We start from the raw sequence: 27424 nt of genomic DNA on the forward strand, positions 1-27424 counted from the left end.
ATCTCGCTATGTAAATATATGTAATGTAAGCTTGGCCTGTTAAACAATGATTTTACCAATAAATCAATCAATCTATGGTTTACGATATGTGCTAGTGCTGCACTGCACTCTGGCGGTAGAACATATATTGCAGTAGGTAATACCTTCTATTGGTAAAATTGGTTGTAGCTTTATAAAAAATATAGTATTACTAGCTTTTGGCCCCGACTTCGTTGCGTGGATTTAGTAATTTGGGTAGCTTATTTTTTATCCAATCTGCTTTTTATCGATTCCCCGTACAAATTTCCACCCCCCCTTTTCACCCCCTTAAAGGATGTCTTCTGGGATAAAAACTTCCCTAAGTATATGTCCTTCCCCGGGACTCAAACTATCTCTATACAAAATTTCAACAAAATCGGTAGGTAACAGACAGACAGACACACTTTCGCATTTATAATATTAGTATGGATAGTATGGATAAGTGACCACAGATTCCACTGTAATTTAAAATGTATTATTCCTACTAAAATAAAAGCCAATTCAGGTCCCAAAGCTGGCACCGAACTGAATGAAAGATAATGTCCTCAGCACTTGCCAAATCTCTGTCAAGACCATAACTTGGATGGATAGATAAGACAGTCAAAACCCGTTATTGTCATATGCCAACTCCATTAGATATGTGTATTTTACTGGCTTTTATATGAATTGGACGTTATGCGAAGTACCCAGCCATCCACAGAACAAATGACCCAGGATAAATTATTCGATTAAAAATGCCGCCCCCATACAATGGAACTTTGCTCTGTTCCGTTAATGTTCATGCCATGTTACATGTAATTTAACATGTCGTTTTAAAATGAGAGCGTTTCGATTGTATGCGAGCGGCTTATTGGCGACGGGTTCGTGTGACTCTTAACCCTTAAATGCATGATTTTTTTGTATAATTTCCTAATAAATTGAAATAGATGGGTTGGGATATGGTTGTATAGATTGTGGAAAAAGTAAAGAAAAAAATCATAGTAATATGCATATTGAGCCACGGGGCTGTTTGACCCAAAGGTTGACAGGTAGAGAAAACCTTTTTTAGGCATTAAGTCTGATATTTGTACATTTTTAGGATTCCGTAGTCAACTAGGAATAGGAACCCTTATATGTAGTTTCACCATGTCCGTCTGTCTGTCTGTCCGTCCGAAGCTTTGCACCGATTGTTAGTGCTAGAAAGCTGCAATTTAGCATGGATGATTAAATTAATTATGACGACAAAATGGTAAAATATTTTTTTATGTAGGGTAGTACCTCCCCGACACGTAAAGTGGGGATGTTTTTTTTAACAAGCTTTTATTAGGTCGACCTGTATGTACTTAACTAACTATGTAATGGAATCTAGCAAGTTAAATTTGATCCACTTCCCGGTTTCCGATTGAGCTGAAATTTTGCATACAGATGTAAGTCGGGTGACAATGCAATATCATGGTACCATCGAGCTGATCTGATGATGGAGACAGGAGGTGGCCATAGTAACTCTGTGATGAAACAACGCAACCTAATTGTGTTAGGGGTTTTTAGAATTGTCTCGATGAGTATTAGTTGTCTGTCGTAAGAAAAGTACAGTCAGCGATAAAAGCTTGTTCCAAAAATGAAATTTTTGCCAAAAACTTATTTTCGCTTAACCCTATGGTGTGGTGGAGTATTTTGTTTGTTTGCGCAATTAAGTTTAAATAAATAAGTAGCTATAGGTACTACAAATCTGATAAGACTAGAATATTATAATATAACATTTATTATAATGGTTATGTAAGTGGGTTACAAAAATACATTCATGTACAAAGATATACAAAGATAATTTAATAGCACATTTACATACAATCATCTTACTTTACAAATAACAACAGCAACACACTAAGTAATATTGCTACATGCAAAAAAATACTTAACAAACAGGCTGCAATTTATTGTAAATGGCAAAAACTACGCAAATTCCTAATTATTTGCACTTTAAATACAAGACCGGTGTAGGTAATAAAAATAGTGAGGATCCGTTTATACGGGCATATTCGGTATCGTGTTCGGATTAGGAAAGGTGGAAGAAAAAAATTTTTGACGAAAAAAATTCCTTCATAAAAATGCCAAAATTGTTTTGCGCCAAACGGATCTCCACTATTTTTGTTAAACCTTGTATACAGTGTTGCCGACTTGGCATAAAATATGCCAGATCTGGACATTAGTCTAGCATTTTTTCAAAATCCGAGTTTGCAACACTGCTTGTATAACAACTGTGTGTGTCATGTGTGCAACTGTGCACTGTGCGAGTTACGAAAACTTTCCAAACAGTACTGTATACCTGTTGAATTTAAACGTTTCAGTCAATTAAAACTCACTCATTGTATATACAATTACTTTTCACATTAATCATAAAGCAACTATACTAAATAATACAATAATACATGGGTAAATAATACAAGTAAACACCATCATTACAATACAATAGCACTTTTGTGTAAATTCAAATCAAAATTAATCCTTTATATTATTTAAAAACATTGTTCGTGCAGCTTATTCATTTAGGCGCAAATAACAAACTTCGTTATAATGACATAAAAAAAAACGTTGGGCGCCAACTGTGACAGTATTACAAAAATAAATTAGCAACATCACACTTATCTTTAGTCCACAGAGATAATGTAACATACAGCGGGACCTTAGTTCTTGTATCGGTATTTCTCTTCTTTGGAAATGGGTGCGGGCGGATCGGGCTGACTGCTCTGACTACTTCCGCCTGGCTCCGGACCTCACCCTGTCGTCCACTGTAGGAAAATGTTGGAGTCAATAAAATGTCCAGGGACATAGTGACATTTTATGACGTAAAGAGACAGTTGATTTTTTATATCCTATGTGCCACACTTGTAATTGTGAAAAATGGGAGAGTAGTTCCAAGTTTGCCAGGGTCATAACAAGAGACTATGGGTAATATTGGGATTTCATTTATACAGAAGTGACTATTTGTGTTAGTTAATAAATATTATTTTTAATCCCAACACACAACATACACATTCAATGTCTTTAAAAAATTTTAAAATAGGTCACATAGGATTATTATAATTAGGATTATGTTACTTGTAATTGTGAAAAAATAAATGCATCATTCATTCATTCACATAGGAATTAGCAAACCTTGAGGTTGGATCCTCCCTCCTTAGCCAGTTCAGCCTCTCGCCTCTCCATCTCCTCGGACCGCTGCTGCTTGCGCTTCACCTTCTCAGGGTCCTTGACGCCGCGGGAGGCCTCCTCCTGTCGTCGCTTCTCGGCCGCCTCCACCAGCTGTCGGCGTCTGGTATCCTAGTACAATAGATTGAGATCTCAGAAAAGACAGAACATCTGACTATGGCTAAAACAGCCGGTTACAGATAAAATGAGAGAGAAAAAAAAAAGATACAACTGATAGATAATATTGTGTAGAAATTAGAGATAATAAACCGTGATCAAATTAATTTGAGAGTATCTTTACTCCGTTGAGTAATAAAGTGCGAAACCTGTAGTGTAATTATAATCCAATTATGATGAATCTTAATGACACATTAGAAGCCCGAATGACGATACGATGTATATGGTGACACTTAAACTCATTATTATTCCAACAAATAAATGTCTGTAGCCTTCTGCTTATAATGTAAAAACTTATTTTATTACCCGATAAACTATTATAATGAGATAATAGTAGGTATTCGGAACTTGTTTGGAATGTTTAGCCAGGCCAAAGTTATTGAACCCACAAATGTTTTGCAATCGATCGCATAGTCTAGAAAGTACACAGTAAAAGCGCAGACAACTTACTGCATCTGGAGTCAGGACGTCTGCCGCTTGAGGCTTACAGCAGGATGTAAATATTCCCATTTTCGGGATCAATATACTGCATTTAGTTGGAAAATAGCAACAAGATAATCCAAATTCTCCTTATCAGAAAACGTCAACAAATATTAACTTGACTTGACGTTAGTGACTCGTTTAGAAACTAGATGACATTGATAGATTGCGTTCAGAAATTTAAATCAAACATTCGTCCCATATTCGTCCTTTATTCTTCGAACTTAATTTAATGACCCATGATTTGCGTGGTTTTGCTGAAACCGATTTCCAATGACCTAACGCAATAAACATAAAGTTGCCGAATTTTGTGTTCTATTTCAAAGAAATAAAATATTTTTGTTGTACTTTTAATTAAGATTAGGTATACTTAATGATTAATCTTCGGTAATAATATTGATGATATAATTACGAGCATGTACATAAAGTCAGACCAAGAAAAGTCTGCAGCGGATTTGATAGCCCACGCAGTGCAAGTGTTATTTACACATCATAATTTCATAGTAGTGTGACGTTTAAAATAACACTGGCACTGCGAGGGCTGTCAAATCCGCTGCAGACTTTTCTTGGTCTGACTCTACACGTACATCCTAAATTCTTAACACATAGACACATTGGGATTAAGCATGTATTATTTCCAATTAACCTTACAGTAACAAAACACAAAAAGTTTGTAAAACTTTGAATCATGTCCTAATATCGTGGAAATATTTGTTTTCTAGAGCATTTTAAAAACAGAATTACATACTTAATTGAAATAGAATCGAAAACACGAATCGACAATAATAATTATATTCGTAATTCAATCAAACAATAGGTATGAGATCGTTAACAAAATCAGTTCATATAAATAAAATGATAACGATGTCAATATTTTTATTCTGGGATCTTAATTCTCAAAACTTCATAAAAACTAAACTAACCATCTTTTTCCAAATAGACTGAACATTGGCCATTTCACTGATATGCTAAGTTACTTTATGCTTCGAAGTTGTCGCGACTAAGCCTATCAAGCGTTTGAAATAAATAATTCGCATGAAAAGCGAATTGCGAACATACAGATGATAAGCTAACTAATAGATCAATAAAAGCTAAATATGACCAACAAACAAAATATTGAAAGTAGGTCACTGGGTTGCGAATTGTGAATAACACCAATTCAATTCTTAGTTCTCCGATGAGACGTGTTGATAAGATTTTCAGCTATACAATGATGAGAAATACCAAGTACAAATAAAATAAAATAAAAATTCAACCATCCCCTATAAGTCCTATAACAAATTTGAATATCTCGTGGTTCATGTTATCTCGATTAATCGTTTCGATTCGATTATCAAAGTAATCGATACTAAAGATGGAATAAAATTTATACTTTTTTTTAGGTTTCAAATGTTTCAATGAAAGAAAAACTCTTCTTATTCTCAAAAGTAAATTATTGATATTATAAAAGATAAATTGATACTTTAATCTTTAATCCAAACATAGTTCTATCGATACCAAAGAGATCGATACCCAACATTTTTTTGACCTGTCACTTGTCTTTTTCGTCTCGTCCACTTGATATGTCGTTAATGTCGATGAATTCGCAACACTAGCGCAAAGTACATTTTCGTGGTGGACTGTCGAAAATTATAAATTAATTAATTAATACGCTATTAAATATGCTATCACGCGTAGCTTTGCGTTCAGGTATGTACATTTCGATTATATATTTATGGACACGTCTTGTAATAAAAGGGAAATATGATTTTAACCTTAACCCTAAGTTTATGTAATCACCGATTTGACAATTGACGATCGGTTTTACCTGTTTAATCTTATTTTAATTGTTTTTTTTTTAAGGTTTTAAAGTCACTTTGCTTATTTATGCGTCATTATATAGTAGTTATTTCATTGATAATGTTTTGGGCATGTTTAATTAAGTACAATTTTATTATAAGTATAGGTTATAACCTTACTTAAGTGTTCCACCGAGGGTTTTATTCTTATTAGTCTCCTTCAATTGGGATTTAACCTCATACAAAATAAAATAACGTACTCGCGCTCAAAAAGGCTTTTACTGCTTTATATAAAAATTAATGTAATCGTAATGGACACCATTAAACAATTACCCACAATACCTACTAGAATCCACACACATTTGGTAGAAGTCTTGAAATTAATAAATTAATTATTGTCAGATTAAACAGTTGACTTGCCATTAAATAATGTTAATAGATAGTGGATGTCACAAACATAAAACAAAAATAATAAAATGTCAGTGCTTTAATAAAAATAAAACAATTCAAGTCATATTCAAGACATGCTAATATAGTGAGCTCATTTACCATTTTTCTTTTTAATTCATTGTGTTAAAATACCTACCTGGACACCTCTTGATTTGCGAGCCGGGATAACCCTGAACAACGCTCTTCTATCTTTCGTTTCTTCTTAATTTGATTTTTGTTTTGTGGTCATCTTTCCTTTCTTCTTTTTGATATGCGGGAAGGTCCTTTCTCGAAAATGCGTGGAAAGGTTATTTCTTGAGAATGCGCGGAGGTTTCTTTCTTGAATTAAATCTTCATTAGGGTGATCTTCTTGCCTTGATTTCTATCTTCATTCTCGTATGCGATGCGCCGTAGTACTCTTCATTTTTTCCTGGTCCTCTTCTGGTACGGGTCGTCATGAGATGAGTTGGTAGTCGGAGGGTCGAATGAAGATTAAGTAAAACCAAACATTACCGAAGATGTGTTGTATTCTCGGCATCCAAGTATAGAGAGAGCAAGTAAATCTAAACGTAACATATTTATAGGCTATTATTGCTTACATGCTATTTATACAATTACGTGCGTCGCATATTTATGTCGCAAGCAGTAACTTATAGTTACTGTTAATATGTTAACTTAGGCATATAGTACAGTATCTCAAGAGTATACATTTTAGGTTTTATTTTATTAACCATCTTTAAAAAAAGCAGGTTCTCAGTATGACTCGTAAAAAAATTAGCTTATATTTTTTTTTGGATCCTTATATATCTTAACTTTTATAAGAACTAATTTTTTTATTAGCAAAAAGCGGCGCACTGAAAGTAAAATATAACGTTAACGGACATTACAAAAAATATAGCTGGTCAACCAAATCTTGTCAGTAAACAGGAACCAAAAAAACTATACTCATCCTTTTCTTTTGGGTGCTAGTACTAGTGTAAGACAAAGATAGTATGAATCTCTCTGTCTATGTTTGAAATGGAACAGTCCTTTGACACACTATAACAATATGGTTTTTTTTATTAAATCGTACAACTTGTATTAAAAATAATTATTATTATTTTTATTTCTTTTATTTTCTCAGCATTTCATAAAATACTGGTGTAATGGGATGCACGGGCCAAAGCCAAGTGCATCTCATATTAATCTTCTAGGTGTTGGTCGTTTTGGGTTTGGTTTGATCCGGGTAGAGTTTATGTGACAGATGGACGTTGATTCTGTGTATTAGGGAGCTGTAGATCATTCTGAAGAAATTTCCTAACTATTCGGCATGTGTTCAAAATGACTGCTTTTTGCATTACTACATATGAAGACGGCGGCAAAGACAGGGTTTTTATGGAGGCATGTAGCTGTTGTGGGATAACACCTGTAGTGGACAAAACGATAGGAACTATGGTAACGGTTCTGAGTTTCCACATCCTGGCTATTTCATCCTTAAGGTCAATATATTTAGTTAACTTTTCTGCTATTGTACTTTGAAGATTATGTGTGTTTGGGATTGCAATGTCAATTAAGAGGGCAGTTTTATTAATTTTGTCCACTACAGTGATATCCGGTCTATTGAAATGTGTTGTGCGGTCAGTTAAAATGGCTCTGTCAAAATACATTCTATGCGTCTGGTTTTCTAAAACACTGTTTGGCGTATATTTATAGTAGGGGGTGGCTGGTTGGGGAATCAATTTGTATTTCATTGCTAGTTTCTGGTGTACAATATTGGCTACCTGATCATGTCTGTGCTTGTAATCGGTCTGGACTATTGCTCTGCATGCTCCTGTGATGTGCTGAATGGTTTCTCCTGGGCTATTGCATTTTCTACATAAATCTGCGGTTCTATTTTTCATGATAAATTTTTGGTAATTTCTGGTCTCGATTACTTGGTCTTGAATAGCCATTATGAAGCCCTCAGTCTCCGGGAAGAGCTCGCCACGATTCAGCCATGCGTTCGACGCCACTATGTCGACATTGGGTTGGCCCAGATCATGGCGGTGCCTACCGTGTAGAGACTTTGAACTCCATTCGGCTATTTTGGTTTTGTAGTCGGTGATTGTTGCTGTTTTCTGGATAGCTCGGTCTTTCAGGTTTAATGGTGTAAACTGGTTATCACTCTGTTCTATGGCTTTATGGATAATAGATGTATTAGATTTTTGGTGAAAGTATGTTCTCAATGTTGTGATTTGTTTATTGTGTAGGTTAATTATGTCCGTTATACCTCTGCCGCCTTCTTTTCTCGGTAGGCTTAATCTTTGAATACAAGATCTTGGATGGTGTTTTCTAAACTTAGTCAATGAAGTGTTTATTGTTCGCTGAAGATTCTTAAGATCAGATTTACTCCATTTAATTATGCCAAACGAGTATGTCAAAACTGGTATTGCATATGTATTTACTGCTTTAACGGTGTTTCTTGAATTCAACTGGGTTTTGAATATGGAGTGAAGTCTATGCCTGAATTGCACCTTTAATTTATTCTTAGTTTCCCTGTGATGTATCTGTTGTGATTGAAAATATCCTAAATACTTGTACCCTGTGTTTTCATCTAGTGGATCTATTATTTCTCCTGACTCTAAAGTATAACTGTGTTTGTAGACCCTTCCTGCTTTAACTGAGTTGATTTTACATTTGTCAATTCCAAATTGCATTTGAATGTCATGTGAGAATTCTTCTGTTAAATTTGCCAGTTGTTCCAGGTCTGTTTCGTTAGAAGCATACAACTTTATGTCGTCCATGTAAAGTAGGTGGTTCAGATATATTTTGTCGTTTTCCGTCTGTCTGTTGGGTCTGTCATTCATGTAAGTTTCAATTTTAAGTGGGTGTCCTTTGTGTGTGTTGTTAAGTGTATTAGATAAGGGATTAAGCGCGAGGCAGAACCAGAGAGGGCTGAGAGCGTCTCCCTGGAAAATGCCTCGTTGTATGTTGATTTGATCTGTTTCCATTCTTCCAGTCGGTGTATTGAGTGTAAGTCGAGTAGTCCAGTTTTGCATCGTAGCCTGTAAAAATTGAATGATTTGAGGGTGAATTTTATACAGCTCTAGTACTTTAATTAACCATGAATGTGGTACTGAATCATATGCCTTTTTATAATCAATATACATTGTATGTAAATCAGATTTGGATTTGTTGACTGCATTTAGTATAACGGAATCTATCACTAATTGCTCTTTGCAGCCCTGGCTTAGTTTTCTGCAGCCTTTTTGTTGTTCGGCAAGGATATCGAGGTTGTGGATGTGTTTGTAAATTAATTCTGAAATGCAGCTGGTGATTATTTTATAAACAGTCTGTAAGCATGTGATAGGTCTATATTTGGCTGGGTCTTTAAGGTCACTAGGGTCTTTTGGGAGCATATATGTCGTTCCAGCGGTGATGTATATCGGCATTGTACCTGGAATAAGAATAAAATTATTAATGTGGTTGTGAAGGTAAGGATGGATTGTGGTGAATTTTTTATACCAATAGCTGTGGATGTGGTCGGATCCTGGCGCTTTCCAATTGTGTAACTTTTGTATCACTTCGCGAAATGTCTCTACTGGGATGAATTCAAATTCCATAGTATGTGCTTCAGAGTAAGCTGTCTCCTCCCTCTTAATCCATTCAGCTTCGGTGTTGTGCTCAACAGGGTTTTGCCAGATGTTTGCCCAGAATTGGTGTAAAGTTTCTGTGTCTGGAGCTTGGTTTTGATTCGAGTTATTTTGACTATTTTCGTGGCTATTGGTACAAGCGGCTTTGAGTTCTCTGTAAAATTGCTTCTCGTTATTAATGAACTGTGAGTTTTGGTCTTTACGAAGTGTGCAAGCTTTGTATCTTTGGAGACGACTAGAGGTAACAGCAAGTTTTTGTTTCAACGTGTCCAAAAAGTGTACCAGGTTTGTATTAATTCCCTCATGTGTGGAGTGTATCTCATACTGTTCTTTAATTCTCTCTACATGTAAACTAAGACTATTGCTTCTATTGCCATTAATATATTGCGTCAGTCTGCCTATTTTAATTCTCAGGTCTTTTATCCGTTTTAGCAATCTGTGCTCCCAGTTCGGTATCTTTTTCTTGCGTGGTTGGCGTGGTGGATCGGGTTGTATCAGGTTGAGTTTTGTTCCATTAGCTTTTGCGGCGGTCCATGCTGCGCAATACGTTACAGTTTGTAATGTCAGAAAGTCAGTATCTTTATTGATATTATCTTCAAGGATTTTACTATTTATGTATGTAATTATATTAGACAAATGTCTGGAAGGTTTCTGTTTGGGTATAAAGGGTCGGTTAGTGGGATCTGTATTTGCAAAGTGTCCTAGCGCTTCATAGAATATTGCATCTATTTCCGTATTACTGTCTACGTCGGGTTGTGTCTGTTGTACTTGGTTGGTTGATTGTGAATTTGAGTTAAAATCATAGTCACTAAGGAATTGAATATCGGTCAGTACTTCAGTGTTTGATGTTAGAGTGTCTGGGATAACGCTTTGTTCAGTTTGTCTGTCTGTCTGTCGCGTTATATTCAGTTCTTCTTCAACTTCTTGTCGAATTTCAGCAAGCCTTTGATCGGTTATATACTTATTATATATTATAGTCCTCCTCTGGTCAGCTACTCTCTGTTCACTAACATGAGCAAGTGATGGGAATTTTTCTATAAACTGCTGATGTAGTGGTTTTCGGTAAGCCGTCCTATTTGTATCCAATTGTGTTATTTGCAAGTACAATCTTATTATCGCCTCATTTTGTTCATTTGACCATCTCTTTCGGGATTGTGTGATTCTTTGAGTACCTGTATTTCCAGCTGTTTGCAAAGTTTGTGTGTTATATATTTCATTTTCTATTCGGTCTGTTAATGACGTTTGTGTGTTGATTTGAATATCTATGTGTAGCCTTTGTAGCTCTTCTTTGACTTCTGTGTAAATTTTATCTATTGTAGATTGGGGTATCATTTTCAAACGTTCTATTGCTCGTCTCTGGTCACCTACTCTCTGTCGGCTAACTTTCATGTGGGGGTATTTTTCTATGAACTTTAAGTGTAACGCTTCCAGGTAATTTCTCCTATCCGTATCTAAAGATGTAAGCTGTAGATAAGTGCGTAGTATGAACTCATTCATTTCATATGTCCATCTATTACGCTTGCATGTTTTACCCGCGGTGGGTGCAGTATCATTGATCTCGTTTAAGAGGTCATCCTGCACAACATCCTCGGGGGCACTACTAGACAAGGTGGTTTTAGATCTTGTCATATATGAAGGGCGAGTTGATGGGATGGAGGAAAACAGTGACTCTGTGTCGTCGCCCGAATCGGCTGTAACTTCGACATCGGCAGCCCGCCTGCTCAGCTCCCGATGACCGGCTGTAGTATCTTGTATGACGCGGGCCCGCCTGCTCAACTCCGCGCCACCGGCAGTTCGCATACTGAGGCATCCAGTACCGGCTCCAGATGCGCCCCGGCGACCCCCGGGCAGCGACCGTAAATTGTACCTACATTTCTTACCTGTTTCCATGATAAACATTGAAGGTTGGGACCGTTAGTTTGGGAAGTGTTTTAGCTGGATGTTATGCTAAATGTATTAGTTCAGCCGTAGAAAAACGGGTGTGGCCAAGGTGTTGTAGACCAATTTATAGATCTTCTACCCGTAAGCCCCCCCACCACGACAAGGTGGCCCCACAGGGGGGTTATTATTATTATTATTATATAATTATAGGCGAGCAGCTATTGAGCTGATGAGCCTATGTCACACAGTGTCCAGTGTTATATAGTTCAAAGTTTGTATAGTCATATCACTTCACTAGTAATCATCAGTCTAACTTATTGCTTAAAAGCCAATCGTCCAATCTGTTTTTAAACACATTGACCGAGGGGGCAGTCACAACACTATCCGGTAAACGACTCCAAGCCGCCACGACACGGTTCGACAAGGAATGATATGCAGCTTTAGTAGTAGTGGGAGTGCGAACAATTCGTAGGCTGTGACCTCGGGTCTCGCGGCTGACAGTTCTCTTATTGATTATTTTGTGGATGTCAGGGAGGTTGTAACAGTGGGTGATTCAACAAAGTTTCAATAATTTAATGTATGTTTTTCTTGCAGCGGCGTCCCGACAGTCCGCGTCCACCGCGCTGGTGGCCCGCAGCGCAGCCACCGACGTCTCCGGCGTGCGCGATGAGAAGAACTTCCCTAGGCCGGTCCGCGGAGAGCCCGGCAAGGTGCGCCTTGGATTCATCCCTGAGGAATGGTTAGTATTCGTTCTCGGCCCAATAGTCTAAAATAACCGTGCTCTTTATTTGCACCATTATTATTCTTAAAAAAGGAGTCAAATAAAATAACTAAAAGTGGTCAATATTATCAGTTTCTCTATTTCTGTTCAGAGGGCCTACCGACTTTCGCAAATTCGAATCACAGAGAAAAATACCCGGAATTTGCGAACTTCGCTTTTCGCCGTAGCCCCTCAGTTTTCTAAAGAGCCGAAATGGTACATATATACTACAATAGCTATGGCCCCAAAGTATAATGCCATATTCAAGTTTTGATATAATGTATATAATTTTTATTGGCAATATTGACTTCCTTTTTACTTTTCTTTTCCTTTTATTTGTGAAAGATAAAGTGTTTACTACTGTAGTTATCCTTATTCTTGGGGTCACCTTCAGCTCAATGGTAGAGAACATCTATCCCTATGACTCGAAAACTAAACTGCAACTAAATCTCATCTACCATTCCAGGTTCCAGCTCTTCCACTCAAAGACTGGCGTGACTGGCCCCTACACCTTCGGCGTCGGCCTGGCCACATACCTCTGCAGCAAGGAGATCTACGTCATGGAACACGAGTACTACAGTGGTCTATCTCTGCTGGTCATGGTCTATGTCGCTGCCAAGAAGTTCGGACCCTCTATTGGAGCTTACTTGGACAAGGAAGTTGATGTAAGTAGATAGTTCTTTAACCAAAAGGACCAAGGTGTACAGTTATATGATGGACCAGTAATGTGGTCCTACAATAGCATAATTTTAATAACTGCTATTGAGATATTTCTATTTATGACAATATGGAAGTAGCATCGCACGAAACTTTTTACAAAACGTCAATTGCGACAGATTTTTTTATGTACAGTCAGCAGCAGAAGTTGCTAAGCTGGCGAGGTGTTCAAAATTACCTCGACACGCTCTTATTCTCTTAACAATAAAGTCGCGTATGGGTATATTTTTCATCAAGATGGAATGTTCAGTTTCAATATTTTGTGTTGACGTTTTTCCTCTAGAGACTTATTGGAATTACTAATAATTAAATATCTCTTAGTTTTAAGTTGTACAGTCTATACAGTATACCATCTCAATTATCCACACTGACCTGACGATTCGCGAACCTTATCACAAAGACATGTGTAACCATAAACAATTTTTCCAGTCGATAGAGTCAAGCTGGAACGAAGGCCGAGCACAGACCATCGAGTCCCTAGAGAAGGCCATCGCCGAGGAGAAGAAGGCCCAGTGGCGCGCAGAGGGCCAGGAGCTGCTCGTGCAGGCCAAGAAGGAGAATGTGCTGCTACAACTCGAGGCGGCCTACAGGGAGCGCCTCATGAAGACCTACTCCGAGGTACAGTATCACTAGTATCATCCTATCTTTCAGACCCGACGAGAAAACCAAAAGGGTTTCACCTACCTCGTAAGATCTGGTGCCGTCTAAATAGGATGAGAACAGGTCACGGCCGCTGTAATTATTTCCAATATAAGTGGGGTTGGAAGGAATCTCCCCTCTGCGAGTGCGGCAAGAAGAACAAACCACTGAGCACATATTACGGCGCTGCCCTCTTCACTCCTATCCTGGCCCAGCTGAGGATCTGGATGCCCTGACACCCGACGTAGTTGCCTGGCTTAGCAACCTCAAAGCTGTACTCTGATTGCCTAATCATGCATGCCATACGATTAAATAAACTAGTATCATCATCTTCCTAGCGCTGTTCCACCTTCTTGTCACGACTGGTGGAACTTGGGGGTCTGCTTGGCATCTAATCCAGAAAAAACCGGCCAAGTGCGAGTCGGCCTCGCGCACGGAGGGTTCCGGACCATCAACAAAAAACAAGCAAAAAAACGGTCACCCATCCATGTACTGACCCCGCCCGACGTTGCTTAACTTCGGTCAAAAATCACGTTTGTTGTATGCAAGCCCCACTTAAATCTTTATTTTATTCTGTTTTTAGTATTTGTTGTTATAGCGGCAACAGAAATACATCATCTGTGAAAATTTCAACTGTCTAGCTATCACGGTTCGTGAGATACAGCCTGGTGACAGACGGACGGACGGACGGACGGACGGACAGCGGAGTCTTAGTAATAGGGTCCCGTTTTTACCCTTTGGGTACGGAACCCTAAAAAATTGGCGTAAGCCCTTTTTACGGAAGCGACTGTCTTCTGACCTTCCAATCCAGAGTGGATGTTGCCTTATTGGAATTAGTCCGGTTTCCTGACGACGATAACTTCCGAAAAACTCATTGGTACAAGCTGGGGTTTGAACCCTCAAGAATGAAAGTCGCACGCCTTTACCGCTACTCTACCAACGCTTTTGCACTAGTATCAGCGACTATATTCAAGGCCATAGGGCACCGACGGCTAAGGCATCAGTGACCTACAGTTCCTCATCCCTGAGTTCATCATTGAGAGTATAGAAGGCTATCGCCGAGGAGAATAAGGTTGAGCATAAGAGATGGACTTATTGTATACAGGGTGCTTCCTGTAACAGGAGCAATAAATTAAACTAAAGGCTGTACTCCTCAAACTGACCAACATTTGTTCAGCAACTTTTAAAAATTATAAATCCTTTAGACTTCCTCTTTTTCATACAAAATAAATATTGCCTTCAATGTACGCTGACATCAGTGTGTTTGACGTTGCTTGTCACGCTTTAAACATAACAAAATTTGCTATACATTGCGTCTTAGAATAAACTTTAAAGTGTAATTAAAATCAAAACATGAGTTATTTTCAAAAGTTGCTGAACTAATGTTGGTCAGTTTGAGGAGTACATCCTACAGTTTAATTTATTGCTCCTGTTACAGGAAGCACCCTGTATAGTTAAAGACAAATTTTTCAATATTAATTTTAAATTATGGACGGTCTCCTAAGACCATTCTCACTCTGCATGGAAGCTGCCCTCAGTGCTCTTTTTGAGATATCCACCCTATATAGATTTAGATTATTATTCAAGACTTGGGCACTTCTTTCAAATATGACGTGTACAGTTTATAAGTAACATAATATGAAATATTCCAGGTGAAGCGCCGCCTGGACTACCAGCTGGAGAAGACCAACGTGGAGAGGCGCCTGGCGCAGAAACACATGGTTGACTGGATCGTGAACAACGTTACCAAGGTAATTATATAATCACGGAGGCTTCCAGGGATCGGATACCGGTATTTTTTGTATGGGAACAGAAACGGTATTTTTTCGTTCTTTGCTAATTACTTCAGTTCTAATTGGGCAATCTAATAATACGAAGTCGTAACCTAAAAACACAACTGAGTCCTACATTTCGAGTATAAAATAATTCGAAAAATATGGTTATTTCTAAGTTTTTGCAAAAAACCGGTTCCGATCCCTGGAGGCTTCTACGTTGCGACAATAGGGATGATGACACATGTTGAATTTTATAACAAAATCTAGTAAAATAGATAGCAAACGAGCAATTTATCACAATAATGTGGATATTAAAATAAAATATTGAAAAATTACAAAATTACAGGACCTGAAAGTTTCAAAATTTAAGTTTTTTTTAACTTCCAAAAACGATAAAAGTAATATAAATCGAATGGTACCCCATTCGATTTCTTACATTTCATCCAAAAAAATATTGTATAGCAACTATATACATAAACGCAATATTTCACCGACAAAAACGCAATTTTCTTGTTTTGTCCATACTACAAGATGGGCGATGACGTCACGGCCCCTGGCCGTTTTGTATAGGGCGTTTCGCGAGTGAAGTGCGACTGTCGGCCTTTGACTACAATTTCTGACTTTTGTGTTACTTTAATGCAATGGGTCCCATATAGACATTTGATCCTAAAAACAAACCCGATCGATTGATACCATAAAAAAAAATTAGTCATGTAGCCTATTGCCATGCGATTTTAGATAATTGCCGGCTAATTAGGAGCAACGAGTCTAATCGATAGTCAAATGACGCATTGTATCGCAAATCGCATGCGGTTATCAGTGACGCTGGTAGAGGCCATAACCTGAGTAATTAGAGCATTTTTGATTATGTGCCTTACTTTTGCGACTTACGATCATATAAGTATTAGCACAGGGCGGATACGCCATACATCAAAAATGATTTGCGTTTATGTGTGCGCGGCACGTCTGTACACGCGTCATTGTGTATCTGACGGACTTCTGGCATGCTCTCAGTAGAGCGACTTACGCACACATTCATGTCGCGGCCAGTCGCGGGGCGAGGTATCAGAGTCGGGGCGGGGCGGTGTGTGTCCGTTCTGTATGATAATAAGTTACTATTACTTATTCTGTGGTATTAGGCTTGGTTTTAGTGTCACGCGGACCGTCCGTGCGGATCGCTCCGCACCGGACCAATATGTATTAAGTTCAGGGAGCATTTTAGAGTGGTCCGCGCGGACGACCGTTCTCATACAATTTGGCAATCCGCACGGACGGTCCGTGTGACACTAAAACCAGCCTATTAAGTTCAGGGACAACTTTCTCATACAATTTGGCAATCCGCACGGACGGTCCGCGTGGCACTAAAACCAGCCTTAGAAACGTACAATGACGCTCTTTGATAATAAAAATATAGCCCCTGGCTTAAAAATAACCTTTTCTCAAAAATGGACGGCAAAGTCGATGTTGCCGGTTAAAAAATAGGTCGCGAAGTGCGTAGTTTATGGTCATTCAAAAAATTAAAAAGTTAAAAACATTGCAGTCTCGATTTCGGGACTGCAATGTTGCATACAAATTCCATTATTTAACGGGTTCCAAACTTTTTAAAACTTTAAATGGCCATATCAAATGAAGGCATAGGTCCATTAAACAGTCAAATAGATGATCAGCACTTATTATTATAATGTTGGTACCGCGACTATTTAGGTGTCTCAAATACGTTGGCGTATTTTCAGCAGAAAAATACACTTCGTGTTTTTTTTTAAAGGCGGCAAGCAAATCTTTTTAATGGTTTTACTTTTTTCTGTGAAAAGTAGAACGTTGCTTCTGTAAAATATTTGTATTTCTTGCACCATTTTTGAGAAAAGCACTATATATGACTCGGTTGGAAGGCTACTTGCTGGATTCGGATTCAATTAAACGGACTCCCAAGGTCGTCCGTTTAAAACGAATCCTCAGCCTGCAAGTAGCTACTTCCGAGCCTCGACAATAATGTACTAATATAATCCAAATGTTACCTGGCAGGCCATCACCCCCGACCAAGAGAAAGCGACTCTGGACCGCTGCATCGCCGACCTGGCCGCGCTCGCCGCCCGCAAGTAAACTTAGAACAAGCGTGTACATTAATTTAATGAGGATGTATTGAATAAAGAGATCAGTTATTATGGTGACATTTTATTTTGAACCAGACAATCCTTTCATACCTTATTGGCAAGCAGTTGATGTGGCCGAGGGATAACGGGCCCTGGGTCTATACTATTCGCTAGGTGCACGACTGGTGCTGCCCTCATTTTGGCAGACTTTCTACGTTAAATCTTATGGAGTAAAATTAGTTCAAGCGGCTGCCGCTAGTACTAATGGCGGCTATTCCATAAGATTACCTGTGTTTGTGACGATCAGCGCCACTTCCCCCTTCACCGACTTCGCACTTTGCCAATATCAGAATTTCCCAAACTATGGGTCGCGAGCAAATACTGAGTGGACCCTGAAACTACTAGGGAATCTGAACGTTACCAATCTCTATTAGCCGCCCACCGATTTGGCAATCGAATTTGAATCAACAGTATTAGAAAATAGAGATGAAAGTGTTTTGTTTTAAAATCGAACAAAACAAAATAAAAGCAACTAAGGCCGATTTTTAGGGTTCCGTAGCCAAATGGCAAAAAACGGAACCCTTATGGATTCGTCATGTCTGTCTGGACTGTCTGTCTGTCCGTCAGTATGTCACAGCCACTTTTTTCCGAAACTATAAGAACTATACTGTTGAAACTTGGTAAGTATATGTATTCTGTAAACCGCATTAAGATTTTTACACAACAATAGAAAAAAAACAATACATTCTGGGGGCCGATTTTTGAAATTCGACCGCTCGATTTCGTGTATTTCGTTCAGTAATATCTCCACTACTAGGCATGTAAATTCTACTAATAGAATTGAAAACGAGTGGTCAATACCACTAGATTCCCAATTTCTGTCGGTCGTATTTCAGAAATCAGCATTTTGCCGTTTTCCACCGATTTTAGAGTGACGAAATCGAGCGATCGAAATTCAAAAATCGGCCCCCTGGGGGTTCCCCATACTTAGAACTGAAACTCAAAATTTTTTTTTCATCATACCCATACGTGTGGGGTCTATGGATAGGTCTTCAAAAATGATATTGAGGTTTCTAATATCGTTTTTGTCTAAACTGAATACTTTGCGCGAGAGACCCTTCCAAAGTGGTAAAATGTGTCCCCCCCTGTAACTTCTAAAATAAGAGAATGATAAAACTAAAAAAAATATATGATGTACATTACCATGCAAACTTCCACCGAAAATTGGTTTGAACGAGATCTAGTAAGTAGTTTCTTTTAATACGTCATAAATCCCCTAAATACGGAACCCTTCATGGGCGAGTCCGACTCGCACTTGGCCGCTTTTGAATTTCGATCGCTCGATTTCGCCACTCGAAATTCGGTGACAACGGTGAAATGATAATTTTTGAAATACGAGCCATAGAAATTGGGAATCTAGTGGTATTGACCACTCGAGTTCAATTCTATTAGTAGAATTTAGATGCCTAGCAGTGGAGATATTATTTAACGAAATACATGAAATCGAGCGGTCGAAATTCAAAAATCGGCCCCCTGTTCTTTTTCATTGGCGGTAATTTGCATGTTAGTATTAGGATATTGAACCCCAAGAGGTTCATATTTTATTGACCCCTTTTAAATATTGCCCCGAACTCGGCAGTTTTTGTTAGGTGAGTCGGATCCCAGTGTAGCTTTGGGAACCACTGGGCAATATGATACATACATAGGGTAGAGGATAAATAATAAAACATATTGTTATTGCCGTGTTTATTAGGTACAATACATTAGCTGGACAACATTAACGGTTTACCCTAATACCTTCAATATTATCTGACACAACGAAGCGCGCAAAAATACCTAACCTTCGTTGTACAAGATATTATTGCAGGTTATACAAAAACATACTCTACTGACCCATTGTACCTGAACCTTAAATGTTTAACCCTTTGACCGCCAAAGACGTCGTCTGACGCGCGCGCCTACAGGCCAATATCAACCTTCGTGCATTCCGACAAGGTTCACAATGACGCGCCGTACACGATAGGCGTGGCGGTCAAAGGCTTAAGACGAAATGCCCAAAAGGTCAGTTGGCTGTTGTTAGTACTGTAACGTTTATCGACATAAATCATTGGTCTCTTTTTAACACCGTATAAATGAGAGGGACAAATGTACAAAGTCGAAAAAGTTACAGAATAAGGGATGTTTCACTTACAATCGATGCTAGCTTACAAACGTTATTAGTAATAACAATACATTCCATTTACTATTTCCTTTTAAGGAAACAATTGCTCAAATTAATCAATAATAAAAGGAGGATTGACAATACAATTTTAGACATTCCTACCATTCTGTTTATAGTTGTATAAAATCATTTTTAGTTTAGGGTGGCCAGTTACTGGCGAATTACCTATCGTTAAGTTAAAAAAGTTAGCAAAACTATCTCCATTTTTTTTACATTAAAAAATATAGAACTAACTAGGCATAAGGCTGAACCTAGATGTTTTTATAGAACTACGTAAAGTAGAACAGTTAGTCTAAATTCGCCCACAATTTAAATGATTCCATTGTGTTACGAAAATTAATCATACACATGTGTAACAGACAGACATAACCGTCCGTTACATAATGGAATCAATGAAGTATTTTTTTAAATTCAGTTATTCAAATTGCAGTGAATCCACCTTTCAAAAACAATTGAAATTATGTGTTCCGTTCCACGTCTGAGATCTTCATTGAGAGCGTAACGCCTCCGGTGACCGATAGATGCCGCTAGCGTCTATGTAGTCGCTCCGCCGCCTCGCCGTGATGTAGTTCCGCTTCCCTTTCCTGCAAACAGACGCCCGCCCCCCGCCACTCGCCGCCGCCATGTCATTGTTTCGTCGACCGTCCTGACCGATGGTCCGCAAATTTTTTTGCGAACATTTTTGCAGCATGGCGCTTTAAAAATTTCCGATAGCGAGATATAGCCAGAGATCGCCACTACTAGTCTTTTGGCGGTCTCGGGATCGATCTTCCAACGGTGCTTTTCGCTTCTACCCACTTTTTTCTTGCAAACATGCCATGCTGCTAAAATCGTTACCGTTAACTCGCATTTTCGAGAGTGAAGTAGGAAGTTCGTCAACAAGTGGTTTCAAGTGTCGTTTGTTACAACGCGTGGTAACGTAAGTCGCTCCGCATCGGAGAGGAACGTGCGTCATCGTGCCTGCCGCGGGGAGCGGGGCCGGCCCGGCGCCCCGCGCGGTGGGGTGCCGGGGCCGCGCTGCAATAGGATAGGTTTGGATTGTCTCAAACCATCTGGTAAGGCAGTTTAATGATATTCTAGCTGTATTTGGCGTTCGGAAGCGCATTGCGAATGCCTACTTGGACGCTAAAGCCCCGGTTCTCGTCCGATTACCGCGGGTGTCGGCCGAGGTCGGTGCTCGTGCTCGGAGCCCGGGAGTATTACCTCGTGTTGCTAGTTTCCGACGCGACAGTTCGTGTCGTTCGCCGCGTTGGGGCCGTCGACTTTCTCTTGTCGTCCGAGGTGACTCCGAGACGCCGCGACGCTGCGGGCCGGCGCCCGAAGTGTCGCGGCGCAGGCGCTTCCGGTCCGCGGGACTCCGAGAGACGTCACACGCCCGCTCCTGTTGCTGCGGTCGCGGCGCGGGTGGATCGCGGACCTGTCGGTCCCGTCCTGGCGCCAAGGTGAAGGCGGACCGGACCAAGGGGAGCACGCTACTGCATCTCGACTGCTCAAAGTGGAAGGAAGGTAAGTTACGTGGAAGCCACTCTGTGGAAACACTACGAGTACAGCGGCGGGGCCGTTCGCCGCGCCGGTTGCCATCTATCAAGGCGTCCTGAGCCGGCAACGTCCATCACGCGCATCGGCGCGATGGCGCGTCACGCACCGGCGCCTCCCGAGCTGGCGGTGGCTGCCGCCACGATTGGCGCCGCCCACCTCACGCATCGGCGCCTCTTGAGCTGGCCGCCACCATGGCGCCTCACGCACCAGCGAAACAGTGGCGGGCCGCCACGATGGCGGCACCCGCCTCACGCGTCGGCGCCTCTCGAGCTGGCCGCCACGATGGCGCCTCTCGCCTCACCAGCGCCCCCTGAGCCAGTGGCTGCCGCCACGATGGCGCCGCCCACCTCACGCTCCGGTGCCACCCGAGCCGGCCGCCACGATGGCGCCTCTCGCCTCACGCACCTGCGAGCCGGTGGCGGGCCGCCACAAGGGTGCCGCCCGCCTCGTGCACCGGCGCCTTCCGAGCTGGCCGCCACGATGGCACCTCTCGCATCACGCGCCGGCGCCTCCCGAGCTGGCGGTGGCTGCCGCCACGATGGCGCTTCTCGCGTCACGCACCGGCGCCTCCCAAGCTGTCGGTGGCTGCCGCCACGATGGCGCCTCTCGCGTCACGCACCGGCGCCTCCCGAGCTGGCGGTGGCTGCCGCCACGATGGCGCTTCTCGCGTCACGCGCCGGCGCCTCCCAAGCTGTCGGTGGCTGCCGCCATGATGGCGCCTCTCGCGTCGCGCGCCGGCGCCACCCGAGCTGGCGGTGGCTGCCGCCACGATGGCGCTTCTCGCGTCACGCGCCGGCGCCTCCCGAGCTGTTGGTGGCTGCCGCCACGATGGCGCTTCTCGCGTCACGGGCCGGCGCCTCCCGAGCTGTTGGTGGCTGCCGCCACGATGGCGCCTCCTGCGTCACGCGCCGGCGCCTCTGCCGCCACGATGGCGCTTCTCGCGTCACGCGCCGGCGCCTCCCGAGATGTCGGTGGCTGCCGCCACGATGGCGCCTCTCGCGTCACGAGCCGGCGCCTCCTGAGCTGGCGGTGGCTGTCGCCACGATGGCGCTTCTCGCGTCACGCGCCGGCGCCTCCCGAGCTGTTGGTGGCTGCCGCCACGATGGCGCTTCTCGCGTCACGCGCCGGCGCCTCCCAAGCTGTCGGTGGCTGCCGCCATGATGGCGCCTCTCGCGTCGCGCGCCGGCGCCACCCGAGCTGGCGGTGGCTGCCGCCACGATGGCGCTTCTCGCGTCACGCGCCGGCGCCTCCCGAGATGTCGGTGGCTGCCGCCACGATGGCGCCTCTCGCGTCACGAGCCGGCGCCTCCTGAGCTGGCGGTGGCTGTCGCCACGATGGCGCTTCTCGCGTCACGCGCCGGCGCCTCCCGAGCTGTTGGTGGCTGCCGCCACGATGGCGCCTCTCGCGTCACGCGCCGGCGCCACCCGAGCTGTCAGTGGCTGCCGCCACGATGGCGCCTCGCGTCACGCGCCGGCGCCACCCGAGCTGGCGGTGGCTGCCGCCACGATGGCGCCTCTCGCGTCACGCGCCGGCGCCTCCCGAGCTGGCGATGGCTGCCGCCACGATGGCGCCTCTCGCGTCACGCGCCGGCGCCTCCCGAGCTGGCGATGGCTGCCGCCACGATGGCGCCTCTCGCGTCACGCGCCGGCGCCTCCCGAGCTGGCGGTGGCTGCCGCCACGATGGCGCCGCCCACCTCACGCACCGGCACCTTCCGAGCGGCGGCGGTTGCCATGATAGCGCCGGCAATTACGTCGATGTTGCAAGTACGACGCTGTCGTCCTTTGCAATGGCACCCATGTTCTGTTCGTAAGAAAACTTACCTGTTGCCATGTGTATGTGCCAGCGGCCGTGTCGATGCAGCCCGCCAAGCCGACGCCGGCCGGGCGCCACGCCGCTGCCGTCCGGCGCCACGTGTACCACGGTACCAGTTTTCCCTGTCCACATGGCCCCATTGAGGTACGCAGGCGCTTATAGCTATGGTGCAAGCTGTTGTCGTGCTGACGAGCAGACCGCTAAACTCTTGCTTTCGGTTGAGGATTCCTCCGTCGCCAAGGCGACGGCAGACAAGGTCCCGTGTGCTCCGCTCAAAACCGAGGTTGAAGGCATTGAAAAGGTTTGCAGTGTTCACATAATTATCTCTCTGCTTGCCCGCGCTCTCCAGCTTAAGTTCCGTCTTACAAAGACGAACTCGTTCGCCAAGCCCCTAATAAACAAAATGGGACAAATAAACCCGCTGCGCCTGAACGAGCTTGTGTTTCCGGTGCCAAGAGAAAGGGGCCAGGAGGACTCCAGCAGTTTCCATCTGTCTGTCTTCGACTTTATCGAAACAGTTTTGTTAAGCAAAGCGCCAAAATCGATTTTAGACTTGATTTCATCAGTGCGATTTCCTTAAAAGCATGCTACCATGCTCCTATACAAGTTTGACTGAAGGTTTTTCGTTTTCTCAACATACAGACCTGCCTTGCTGCCGAGTTTCTCACAGAAACTATACTCGATGCCTCCTGTTCAGTCTCAAATTCGCAAACGTTAGTTTATGGAGATTGCACCGTCGTAGTCCTCACCGTATACCTGTAGTCCGTTAATAATGGTAGACAATGTACGAAGTGAGGCCCTTCAAGTGGAGAGTAATCGTTAACGGGCCGCACCTGCAGCGCTGACGACAGGAGTGTACTACAAACATACAACCGTTACTACGGTTGTCGAAAAAACTGCTGATGCCAGCAGATCGTCTATAGTTCGCGCTGGTTCCTTGCTACTTACCAGGTCGGTATAAGAGGCGACGGTTTATCAAAAAGTCACTGCGTCCCCCGAGTGGCAGCTGCGCCCAGAAGCCGCCGAGACTATCTTCGCCCGATAGGCGCCTTGTTGGCCGGCCTCTCCGCTTTCGAGAGCCCTCGCACTGTACCACGGTATGTCTTAACCGACTCTTTGAAGTGCTACCACGACGCGTTTGGCAGCTGCCGGTGATACGACTTGGCATGGATATCTCCACCTCCCAGGCTAGTCTGTTTACTGTGACGGCGTGATGAGGAGAGCTTTCTCGCAGCTGTGGTAAGCTTGCAATTTACTGGCGGTCCTAGTGAACACAACGTCAGACCACCATCCCTTACAAGTCAACGACCTTAAGAATCGAGGCGTAGCTCCTGTCAGATAGGACGCTCCAACACCGAGCCGGCGATAACCGGGTATTTCCGGTTCCGGTACTGGTTGTCTAGAAAACCAGTACCGGGGAGCACTCCCTAGATCGTCCCCTTGTCGAGGTCGCTGTACGCCCACAATGTAGAAATGATCTTCATGGTGCATCAAAAATGAGATCGACTGCCAGGTACCTCTAATACCCAGTGAAGTAGCAAGCTATCTCAGACATCTATTTCTATTCTCCATGTTAGCTTTCAGAATGGTACTTGTTCAGAAGCCTGTAACAAGTGCTGTATGTGAACCACTATCGGACACTATGCCTTCTTCCATCGTCATTAATAGCGAGACCAGCGCCTCCCAAACCACCAGCTTGGGACGCGAGAAATCTTATTCAAATTACTTGCCCTAACTCGAATAATCCTACAACGTACCTATATAGAAGAGCTGCCGCACCTTTACTGTTAGCATCAGGCCGCAGGGTCAATGACCTTACCCTACTACACTGTAGCCCAGGCAATTACACAGATAACTTTGACGCTATTATTTTGTGTCCGAAATTCGGTTCTAAACCAGATAACGTGTCTCACCGACTGGACTCTAGAAGCTTCGGAATAAAGTATAGACCCAGTAGGTAGTCTGGGTACGTCAACTTGTGAGAATTACACAAAATGTTAGGGACACTGCGCTTATTTCCTTCAGACACAGTAGTCTCATCCAATCCGGCCTCGCCTACGATTGCTTTCGATCCATGATGTACTTAATCACTAAATTGGCTGGAAAACTATCCAATTACTTAGCGATATTTTGGCTTAAGTTAATTGGGAACATGACTCTTTCTTTAGACGATCCTATCGCCGAGATTCTGCGGATCGGATGCGATTTCGAATGAGAAATCTCTCAAACCAGTTTAACGTCAGATTCGAACCTGGGATTACAGTTTAAATTCTCAATTTCCTGTAATGCATCATTATAACGAGTTATTGTGATTTCATGGGTTGCAATAAGGCGTATATATTTATTCTTTCTCTGAGTTATATGACAGTAGGTGTAGCCCTAACGCTTGCGCGCCCGCTGACTCGCCACCAGGAGATAATAAACAGGTCTCAATGAAGATCTCAGACGTGGAACGGAACACATAATATAAAAATTTTACCTTCCAATAAAATTATTATTATGTTTCCTTCCACGTCTGAGATCTGAGTAATGCCTTCCTGGCAGGCTACTAGGCTACTTTTATACCGACGGTACTTCTCCTCAACAATGACATGGCGGCGGCGAGTGGCGGGGGGCGGGCGTCTGTTTGCAGGAAAGGGAAGCGGAACTACGTCACGGCGAGGCGGCGGAGCGACTACATAGACGCTAGCGGCATCTATCGGTCACCGGAGGCGTTACGCTCTCAATGAAGATCTCAGACGTGGAAGGAAACATAATAATAATTTTATTGGAAGGTAAAATTTTTATATTATTTGTTTATTGACAATTATAATAACAATAGATAAGAAACATGCACTAACAAGTATTATGCGAATGTTTCAGAATTGCATTTGATCTGACACTAACGTGTCTTGTACTTGAGTAAACGTAATAGTATTGCGTAAATCACAACATAAAACAATACTGGTTTAATAAGAGGCATTATTGATACGTATTCATAAATATAACAAAGAAAATATCGCACTCAAATAGTGTCACTGTCACTCCATACGATTTAAAAACATCGTTTCGGAGAAATATAATCAAATACTTAGAATATTTTTCTCCTATAGTTCGTTTTTTTAGCATTAGAGATAAGGTAAACAATCTTGATGTGTCTTTTAATTGAAAAACACATTTTAAAAATAAGTTACGGCAAATATGTAACAATTATGAATCTAATTTAATACGATCATTTATAATCTTCTGCTTTAATAAGTAATAGTTTTTGATTTTTAAAAAGCGTTTTTCAATTAAAAGACATGTCAAGATCGCTTACCTTCTTGGAAGTTCTTTCTAATGCTAAAAAAACGAACTATAGCGGGTTTCAAAAGTTAGACTATTACACTGTAGTTAGTATAAAATTATTTTTGTTAAACTATTGTAGAAAAACTATGCAGTTCGGCACCATTGGCAGTGTTATAGCTCACCTACCTATTACTAGGATATCATCAAACAGATTAGACATGTTTACATACAATTTGGTTAAATAGGTAATTTAATTCAGCTAATTATGTACGGTCACATTCAAAACATGTAAAATTATCTAGTAGACTTCAATTCGCCAAAAATAATAATGATTACATTGCGTAACGAAATATTAACAATACGATTAATTTGCGTTACATAATGGAATCAGAATTATTGACGGACGAAATCCGTTACTAGGTTAGGTTTTTCTTATACCTATTCTCAATATTTTACCGATTAGAATAAATATTTTGGAACCTTTCACATCAAACATATAGTTCCCTAACATTGTTTATGTTTACACATACCATAGAGAAATACATATAAGTAAATATAGAGTGGTAACTCCATACATCAGTTTTCTTACCAAATCGCGAGTTATTTCGTAGTCGACATCTAGCATCAAGTAGCGGACATTATCAGTACTGCTAGTTGACAATAGATGTCCCGGCGAACGAAAACTCTAATGCTCAACAATTTTCAGCTAATATTATAACCGGAAGTCTATTTTGAACTGTCTGTGTGTTTCTGCATATAATATTAGTTATAAATTGTTTTGGTACTACATTTTTTGTCAATAGCATCACTTGTGACATCTGGTGTCAAGTAGCGGTACTGATAGTTCCACTACTTAACGTTAGATGTCGACTTCGAAATAACTCGCGTTTTGGTAAGAAAACTGATGTTATGGAGTTCCCACTCTTTCTTTACTTATATTTCTCTATGCACATACCTACAATATATACAAGCTTGTAGTTAAAATATCCAAGTTTGTTACTGTAAAAACTACTTATTACAAACGTTAAAATGATTGTAAAACCGTATCAAAACTTATGCACCAC

The 27424-nt window shown here is 41.9% G+C and overlaps 2 protein-coding genes across 4 annotated transcripts in view; one reads left to right on the forward strand and one right to left on the reverse strand.

The window, feature by feature from the left end:
- Window positions 1-17592, forward strand: part of LOC134654539 (ATP synthase subunit b, mitochondrial) — a 135207-nt gene extending 117615 nt beyond the window's left edge. Inside the window, exons 2-7 of one of the 2 annotated variants that reach the window (XM_063510101.1) lie at window positions 5455-5529; window positions 12134-12278; window positions 12766-12964; window positions 13446-13634; window positions 15308-15406; window positions 17453-17592. In XM_063510101.1, the coding sequence (XP_063366171.1) occupies window positions 5502-5529; window positions 12134-12278; window positions 12766-12964; window positions 13446-13634; window positions 15308-15406; window positions 17453-17530 (738 nt within the window). In that variant the 5' untranslated portion in view covers window positions 5455-5501 and the 3' untranslated portion in view covers window positions 17531-17592. Of the gene's footprint in view, window positions 1-5411; window positions 5530-12133; window positions 12279-12765; window positions 12965-13445; window positions 13635-15307; window positions 15407-17452 lie in introns of those variants that run through there. The other variant, XM_063510027.1, reaches the window with a different exon arrangement.
- On the reverse strand, window positions 2614-4918 carry LOC134652503 (small VCP/p97-interacting protein). Of its 2 annotated transcripts, none has more exons than XM_063507707.1 (3): window positions 4764-4918; window positions 3151-3315; window positions 2614-2783 (listed from the first exon to the last, which is right to left on the reverse strand). In XM_063507707.1, the coding sequence occupies exons 1-3, from the start codon at window positions 4794-4796 to the stop codon at window positions 2769-2771; spliced, it is 213 nt and encodes a 70-aa protein (XP_063363777.1). In that variant the 5' UTR covers window positions 4797-4918; the 3' UTR covers window positions 2614-2768. The 2 variants fall into 2 exon arrangements, with proteins under 2 accessions (XP_063363777.1, XP_063363770.1); XM_063507700.1 differs by lacking the exon at window positions 4764-4918 and adding an exon at window positions 3811-3962.
- Window positions 17593-27424: the final 9832 nt, after the last annotated feature.

The sequence above is a fragment of the Cydia amplana genome, chromosome 1 (assembly GCF_948474715.1).
Source record: "Cydia amplana chromosome 1, ilCydAmpl1.1, whole genome shotgun sequence".
In the NCBI taxonomy this organism is placed as follows: domain Eukaryota; kingdom Metazoa; phylum Arthropoda; class Insecta; order Lepidoptera; family Tortricidae; genus Cydia; species Cydia amplana.